The sequence below is a fragment of the Cryptomeria japonica genome, chromosome 5, assembly GCF_030272615.1.
Source record: "Cryptomeria japonica chromosome 5, Sugi_1.0, whole genome shotgun sequence".
NCBI lineage: Eukaryota > Viridiplantae > Streptophyta > Pinopsida > Cupressales > Cupressaceae > Cryptomeria > Cryptomeria japonica.
In genome coordinates this window covers 256,373,607-256,382,979 of record NC_081409.1, presented here as the reverse complement: position 1 = coordinate 256,382,979, position 9,373 = coordinate 256,373,607, and the positions used below count along the sequence as shown (strand labels likewise).

Genomic DNA, 9,373 nt, shown 5'->3' with positions numbered 1-9,373 from the left:
AATTGACCTTATGCATTGAAAAATGTATGAAAAAATAGACCAAAATATTCTTTGATTGACCTTCTACATCTATTTGGTGTACCATTTCCAAGAATATTTCCTTCCATCATGCTCCAAACTATACATTACTATGCAAATCATTGAAAGAGGCTTCAACATGTTACTAACATGATTGTATTAGATAGAAGTACACCAAGTGAACGAGAAAGTTTAACTAGACTAATATCCATTGGACAAAACTTTAAAAAAAAATTGAGTTAAAAGTTATTGAAAACAATTTTTTTTTTAATATTTATAGAAGATACGACTTTAGCTCTATCCAGATGACTACAGCATGGATTTAACTATTAAATCAAATGCCCTTAGCCATTGATTAAAAAAACAACCTCAGCCAATGGTGGGCGAGTGTTCCATCAGCATCTGTAACCAAGCCTTCTGTAAAAGTTAGTTGGGAATGGTTTCTGTAGGCATCGAACTCTTTAATTATATCAATAATGTATTCCACATGTTAGACGTTTCCATGCTGCCACGAATTTCTTCTGCAAAAACACATGGAATCACATATTGTTATGCAAGATCAAAGACTGCTGACAGTGGCTGAACAAGCCGAGGCAGCACGCTGTTGTGTCAGAAATGAGCATTTCCAATGCCATTGAATAGTTATAAAATGCGAATTCCATATATCGCCAATCTCAATCTCACAGGATTATGTAGAGAAGGTTGGTTGAAGGAGTCGTTACACAATCTGCTTACTACATACAACCCACCTGTGAACACTTCTACGTATGTTCAATTCTTGCAGACATGCATTTCTAAGAATGTCCTTTCAGAGGGTAAACAACTCCCACATCAATGAGGGCGGATTTATGTTTGCCACAGACAGACTTTTACAGAACACCCTTATACGCATGTATGAAAAGTGTGGAAGTTTAGTAGATGCACACGAAGTGTTTGATCAAATGACTGAGCGTGATGTTTTCTCCTGGAATGCCATTATTGCAGCGTACAGATGGCATGGGTATCCTCATGAAGCATTGACACTATTTCATAAAATGCGAGCAGATGGCATCCAACCCAATCAGTTCACTTTTGCCAGCATACTCTCAGCCTGTTCGAAAGTAAGAGTTCTGGAACACGGTATGGCCATCCATCAAAGCATAATTGAATGTGGATTTTTGTCAGATAGTGTAGTTGCAAATGCCCTGGTAGATATGTATGCAAAATGTGGAAACATACGCAAGGCACATGACCTGTTCGAAAAACTGTCTCGAAGAGACGTGGTCTCATGGACTGCAATGGTTGCAGGATATACACAAAATGGATTTGTTGAAAAAGCCCTAGAAACTTTTAAGCAAATGCAATTGGCAGTTGTTCAGCCAAATTCTGCAACCTTTGCAAGCATTCTCCCAGCCTATGCTAAAATGGGAGCTTTAGAACAGGGTATGGAAATCCATCAAAACATAGTGAAAAGGGGGATTTTGTCAGCTGTTGTAATTGCAAATGCTTTGGTAGATATGTATGCAAAGTGTGGCAGCACACGCAAAGCACATAAATTGTTTGACAAAATGCCTCAAAGAGATGTGGTCTCATGGAGTGCAATAATTACAGGGTATGCACAAAATGGGTTTGCTGAAAAGGCCTTGGAAAGTTTTAAGCAAATGCAGTTGGCAGGTGTAAATCCGAACTCCACAACCTTTGCCAGCATCCTTCCAGCCTGTGCCAAAATGGGAGCTTTAGAACAGGGTATGTACATCCATCAAAGCATAATGGAAAGAGGTTTTATATCAGATGTTGTAGTTGTAAATTCCCTCCTAGATATGTACGCCAAATGTGGACACATACACAAGGCAAGGCATCTATTCGACAAAATACCTCAAAAAAATGTGGTCTCATGGACTGCAATGATTACAGGATATGCACAAAATGGCTTTCTTGACGAGGCTTCGAGGCTTTTCAGAGAAATACCCCAAAGAAATGTGGTTTCGTGGAATGCAATGATCGCAGGATACTCACAAAATGATTTTGTTGAAAAAGCCTTACTAACTTTTAAGGAAATGCAACTGGTAGGTTTACAGCCAAACGCCACAACCTTTGCTAGCATCCTCCCAGCCTGTGCCAAAACAGGGGCTTTAGAACAGGGTATGGACATCCATCGAAGCATAATGGAAAGGGGATGTTTATCAAATGTTACAGTTGGAAATGCTCTGGTAGACATGTATGCAAAATGTGGAAGTATACATAAGGCACGTGAACTGTTTGACAACATGGCTGAAAAAAATGTGGTTTCTTGGACTGCGATGATTGCAGGATATGCACAAAATGGATTTGTTGAAAGGGCCCTGGAAATTTTTAAACAAATGCGAGTGGCAGGTGTAAACCCAGACTCGACAACCTTTGTCAGTATCCTCCCAGCATGTGCTAAAATGGGAGCTTTAGAACAGGGTATGGATATACATCAAAACATAATGGAAAGGGGATTATTGTCAAATGTTGTAGTTGCAAATGCCCTGGTAGATATGTATGCAAAATGTGGGAGCATAAACAGGGCACGTGAACTGTTTGAAAAAATGTCTCAAAAAAATGTGGTTTCATGGAATGCATTGATTTCAGGATATGCACAAAATGGCTTATGCAAGGATGCTCTTGAACTCTTCGAACTAATGAAGCAATCTGGAACATGTCCTGATTGTGTAAGCTTCGTTTGTGTTTTATTAGCATGCAGCCATGCAGGTTTAGTGAATGAGGGTTGTGAATATTTCAATGGAATGACTAACTTATATAACATTATGCCCACAATTGATCATTATGTGTGCATGGTTGACCTTTTTGGCCGTGCTGCCTATCTTGAGGAAACTCTAAACTTTATCATCAAAATGCCAATTACTCCTGTGGTGGTTGTGTGGACGTGTTTTCTTGGTTCCTTTAAAGCACATAAGAATATAAGGCTAGGACTATATACGGCAACTCTTCTTTTTGAGCTGGATCCTAAGAATGCTGCAACTTATGTTATTCTGTCAAACATCTATGCAGAAGTTGGAATGTGGAGTGAGGTTCAACTGGTAAGGAAATTGATGAAAGATAGAGGAATTGAAAAGATACCTGGATGTAGTTGGATTGAAGGTTATAAGACAGTACGCGGATTTTGTGTAGCAGACAGATAACACCAACCTACACTGTAGATCCATGCAAAATAGGCGACATCATCTTAGGATATGAAGTCAGCAGGGTATTTTACTGATCAAAACATGTACTGAATGATATGGAATCTGGATGATAAAAAGAATTGTTCGTCTGCCACCATACTGAAAAGCTGGCAATCATTTTTGGATTGTTAAACAAACCTTTGAAATACCTATTAGGTTTGTCCGGCCGCCAGCGCCTTGTAAGTGTATGATGACTACCATACTGCTGCCAAGTTTATCTCCAAAATTGTTGGAAGCGAAATTGTTTTGAGAGATGGAAACTGGTCACATAGTTTCAAGTTTCAACTATCAAACAAGGACAATGTTCTTGCAGTGATTATTGCTGATGTTAAGTGAATCAATCTATAAATAGAGGCTTACACTATAACAAAATACACGGTGTCTGACCTGCAGTGATGAAGGAATCAGATTTGATTTCCAGATTCTAAAATATATTCTTTTGTGCGTTTGGAGATCTAGACTAGGCTACTGACTTTATAAAATCATATGTATGATATGCAATATGCATCACTGCCTGGAGGTACTGATGAGATATTTGTTTAATGCTGTTTTATGATACCATGGAAATGTCATAACATCGAACTGTTTTCAGGAAACCAACACATCTGGAATGCTGAGCAAAGTGAGAGGAATGCTGGAGGGATATGAAATAATTCTTGAAAAGCAGGAAATATTGAAAATTACTTACAATGCTTGGAAATTGTTGGGAGTAAACCTCTTGTTCTTTTATCAGTTTTATATTTATATTGCAAAAAGCTAAGAATAATTACAGAGAACAACAGAAGGCGATCACAGCACAGCAAATAAACAGTCTTTTATCAGTTTGTACGGTCCCTCTGTCTAGATTAACTATATCTCATTATGCCAATATTAGGTCTGCCATTTGCCATTTGCCATTTGCCATTGAATTATACATAATAAATTTTGTATGCAAATTTATCTCTTCATGTAAATTTTATCTCATTATGAATTTTATCCCATTTATGGTTTAGAGATTTCGAAGAATGCTTACATGATTTTGTTAATTTGTGGTTAGAGATACTTACATCTATTTTCTTTCTCACAAAGCTGATATGTTTGTGAACGTACCATTTTAAAAAAAAACAATTTTTTTGTTTTTAATTTAGAAATAGTTTATTTGAATTTATATGTGCAAAAATAAGATTATGTTTTTATTATATATTGATTAGCATTCATGTATGGTTCTTGTAAAACTTATATGATGAGGTTTATAGATTGATGTGAGACAAGAAGTTTATTTGTATATTTAAAAATAAAATCACAATTTATATTATTACAATATTAAACATCATAAGGCTATTAATAAATATTAGTAGAAGGTTGAAAGGTAATGCAAAGAATGAAATAAGTTATTGACCACCTTCATAAAAAAGGACATTATTTTTTGTTAAGGTGTACTTAAAAAAAAACCCGTAGTTATCATAGGTATGAAATAAGAGGAGTTCAAGAGGATAAGAACCACAATAAATTTAAAGAATGTCATAGAAGATGTCCACATAAATAAGAAGAATGTTACAATTAAATATCTTAACATGAAAAAATTATAGTCTTTTATATGCGACAAATCAAACAAAAACAAGTAAACTTTATTGTTCCCATGACAAGAGATGAGTTGCAATTATTTTTAACTCATTGTATGTCAAATATATGTTAGTAAAAAACAAAGTCCATGTGCTTGAATGAAGTTTGTTTATAAACCTCTTACTAACAAACTCCATGTTCTTGAATGAAGTTTGTTTACAAATAGTAGTCATAATTGCATTAAGCTTGTTGACTATTTTTATAGGTTTCAAGGCAAATAAATTATGTAATAGGAGATTCAATTCATAATATTCTAATGACATTTACAAGTCATGATTAATATGTTTTGTCTAATTAATTTAAACATATTTGAATGATAGCATAAGCATAAAATTAAGAAAAATAAAATGAAAAGCTAAAAGGAAGAAAATGTTAATTAATTTATTTTTTAATCTTATGCAAATGCATACCATAAATTTATGTTTAGAAGGAAATATGAGCTTCTAAAATAGTAGGTTCTTCTTTTAAAATAAAAATAAAAATTGTGTTGTTATAACTAAAAAATAAAGTCAATTAACACATGAAATAGGTTGGTGGAGAGGAATGACACCCCATAAGTCACACCATACCCACCATGACTAAACATTGTATCATGGTGATAAGCCCACATTAAAATTTATTTAAAAATTACATATATAAAAGTTTGTAGGGTACTCAAGAGATGACGATAAATACATGAATATACATTAAAAACTAAATATTCAAGCCATTGAGATGACCAAGCTAGTAGCGAAGGATCATTTAGATTTAGCTACCAAAAGTGGATCAATATTCGAACATAAGGGTTTCAAAGCTTCTTGTTGCAATTATTTTTGTTGTACATCCACTTTTTGAACTTATTGCTAATGAGATGGCGAGATGACCAAATCTTTCCACAAGTACTTTTAGTACGGGGTGATACCTAGCCACCATCACTATTGGCACTTGGTGTAGACAAGTCTTCAAATTGATAGAAATAATCTTGCTCGAAAATGATAATGGATTTGAAGGTAAACCTCAATTTAATCCAATAATGTCATGGCATACTTTAGGCAACTCATCACAAACATAATTAATAGTTTTGGGGTGTTGCTCAAATAGCTAATAAGGTGAGGAATTGCTCTACCTCTACAACACTTTCTCTTCTTGTCAATTTGCAATATTGTGAACTTTAAATCCCTATTGATATTTTGATGATTATTTTTATTAATTATAGTGAATTTAGTTTTCACATTTTGAAAGGCAAATATGTCATTAAGTATCTTCCATTTTTACAATAGGTGAATAACTTTGTGATAAACACTAAATATATCATGCTATAAGGGACATAACCCAAAACTATATCACAAAATCAATTAAATAACTCAATAGTCACATTAGCACAAAAATGAATAAAACACCATCTATATTTGAGTACATGTTACATTTTACACATGAAGTAATGTAAAATCAAGAATCATAGAGTACAAGATACCCATTTTACAAGGATGTGACTTAGAATCTCATGCCCATCACATCACAACAATATAAATAAGATACAAAAACACAAAAGTCTTTGACCACCACAAACCAAGAGACGAGAGCGTGGTTCAGACATTTTTTGTCCAACCATGAAGCTTACACTTCCCCATAACTTTTCCTACTTGAAGAATACCCGACCCTACATGATATACCCAACAATCTAGAATCGACGAACATAATGGAATCCGGTGCAACTTGATATATTTACATGCATTTCACATATGAACACGTTATCTCATACTATCAAGATATAGTAGAGAAGATAAATAAATAAATCTCCATCTATTTCAATGGTACAAATAAATTTGGCCAAAGCATTTCAACCATTAAACACTAGGTAGATCCAAAAAAGAAGATTTACCCTCCCTTGCTAGTCCATATTCAACACCCAGCCTAAAAATGTAAAGCCATAATCATACATAAAAAAAAGAAAAGAAAACTACTTTCCCTAGTAAAAAATAATCCAAAACATAACATGCATGGACTAAATCATAAAAATAACTCATTATTCTTTTCATGCAAAAAAGATAAACATGTATACAATACTTTATACAATTAAATTTTTCTATGATTTCATGCAAATTTTATGTAAATGCATATGCTAACAATATTTCATGTTTTCTAACAATATTTTTTTGATGTTTTGCAGCTCAACACTAAAGAGGTTTCAATCAAATAGTAAACGATACTATACATGTGTGTGTGTGCATGTGTAAACTCATATTGTATATACAATTGATAAAAAAGGAAAGCTGATTAGACTAATTTCATGACAGTATGCAAGAATCTTATATTCATGTTACAACTATGAATAAAATTTGAGATAAACTTCAGCAAGATCATTCATTGGCATACACACACATATATGTTATGTACAGAGATTGTTATTAATGTTAAGTTTATGCAAGCAAAATTTGGGATGTGACACATGCCTTGGGTCTCAAGGTAAATCTAGAAAAAGTCTAAATTTATCTTTGATGTATGTTGTAATAGCCCATATTTTATTGGAAATAATTTCACGCACCATTCATTATTGAAGTAATTACAAAATTTCCAAGGGGTTGAGCTTAACTGGTTAAAGCAATCAGTTCTTAACGTGGAGACCCAAATTCAAATTCTAAAGGGACATCTAATATGAAATTTTAAGTTGTGACTCTTGGTCTTCCACAGTTGGCTTCTAGTGTGAATGTGGTTTCTAAATAAATGAATTTCTAAGTTATAATCTAATTTGGTTACTTGAAAGAAGTTAATATTAGTATCTTATTTGTGTTTACAAGAGCTTGTATTGGTCTCATGTTGATGCTCCTATGATAGAATATTTATAAATGATTAATAAATTAAAATTTGTCTATATTGAAAATGTGGTCAAGATGTGGCCCTTTCAATCACAAAGCACATGTTGTAGTTAATGTTTTTTATTTGTAAGAAAAATAAAGTTTAGAGCTACAAATTAGGCTATTGTTTGGATCATAAAACCCTAGATGTCTTGTATATCTAAAAAATTATATCATACACTACACAAAAAATCACATAGAGTATGAGTGTTATATTTATTGCAAAGCTTAATTAATTGGTCTCACGGTTCAAATCTATTCTTCCAAATCCAATACAAAGAACAATATTTAGGGGGAAATTTTACCTACTTTGCATGTCCTTGCTATCTCTTAATCAAGTTGTCTAAGCTCATGTTGAGTACCTTGCTATGAAGTCTAATAATGGAAATGGGTTGTTGGAATTGATGACTATCCTTAGGCATCAAAGTATTTTTCTTGTTTGAATGAGGGGCAACTTCTTGGGTGCAAATCATTAGAAGTGGTGATGTTGACTCCTATCTACACCTCTTTTTTATTTACTACCATAACTCTTGTATGAAAAACTAAGGTCACCAAGAGATACATTGGTAATCATACACAATACCTAAACCCATTAGTGATCCAAGTGTAGCCACACATTTTCTCTTCAGTAGCTTCATCAGTGCACTCGACACTTGTAACATAATACTTTCCAAACTAGATGGGATATTGTCCTCACGCCTTTTTGTATAATCTCATGCATAACTATGTAACATTTCTCACATGCATCATGTAACCCTACACATGGTTGCATGTGTCATTTCTAGCCAAACCATACATGTGTGATACATAGAAAATCAACTATCAGATGTTATGGTTTCATTCACATGCACCATCTAAAAAATGTATGTACCAAAGAGCATGATCATACAAATAGAACCATAACATCTAATACATGGCAATGTTTGTGCCACACATCACAAAAATCTAACTAACACCATATAATTTTGAATTGGTTTTCATCTTATTTATTTAAGCAATAACCATACATGTTGGACACTTGCCAACATATATCTAGAGCCTAGTTGGCAACCTATAATATCTAAATTATTACTTTTTATGTTCTATGAAGTAGAAGAAGCATAATGCATTCTCGTCTTATTTCCTCTTTTCAACATAAATAGAAGTGGAATATTTCGAAGAATTATTTCATACTTAAATGTCTATTAATTTACATATCTTTATTTATTTTTTAGTTTCATGATCTTGTTGTGTTACCAACTCATCTTTAGGATTTTCCCATGGATCATTCTAGGAATTAGATCACTGGTATTAGAGATAAATCTCTTCTCTCAATCTAGTGCACACTCATGCACACTAGCTAAGGGAATTGAGCACACTTAGTTCAATTTGTGAAACCTCAAACAAAGATTGTAATAAAATGGCTAACAAATACATACCAAAGGCATTATTAGACTCAATGTTTCCTTCCAAATACAAATCCAAGAACTCTTTGGATAGTTTTGTGACTTCATAAATCACCTTGGATCAGCACTACAAAATCGCACATAGCTAATGTAACATTGCAATCCATTCAAAATCTGAGTCAATCTATATATTCTTACATTTGAAGGAAAATCAATGCCAATATGCTAGATATATGAATCTAACAGAGAAAAACTTGCTTTTGCATCAACAACTTTGACATTATTATTGAGATGATCTTCTTTGTAGTACTAGATATGTCCACCTCAAAGTCGAATTGATGAAAAACAC

General features: G+C 33.5%; 1 protein-coding gene across 1 annotated transcript; it reads left to right on the top strand.

Moving 5' to 3' along the window:
* The first annotated feature begins 340 nt into the window (after positions 1–340).
* LOC131058439 (pentatricopeptide repeat-containing protein At3g09040, mitochondrial-like) lies at positions 341–3,914 on the top strand. Its single transcript, XM_059221403.1, has one exon. The coding sequence runs from the start codon at positions 786–788 to the stop codon at positions 3,159–3,161; it is 2,376 nt and encodes a 791-aa protein (XP_059077386.1). The 5' UTR covers positions 341–785; the 3' UTR covers positions 3,162–3,914.
* Positions 3,915–9,373: the final 5,459 nt, after the last annotated feature.

Excerpts from the sequence above, each read along its gene's own strand:
- LOC131058439 (XM_059221403.1), top strand. The coding sequence starts at position 786 with ATGTTCAATTCTTGCAGACATGCATTTCTAAGAATGTCCTTTCAGAGG.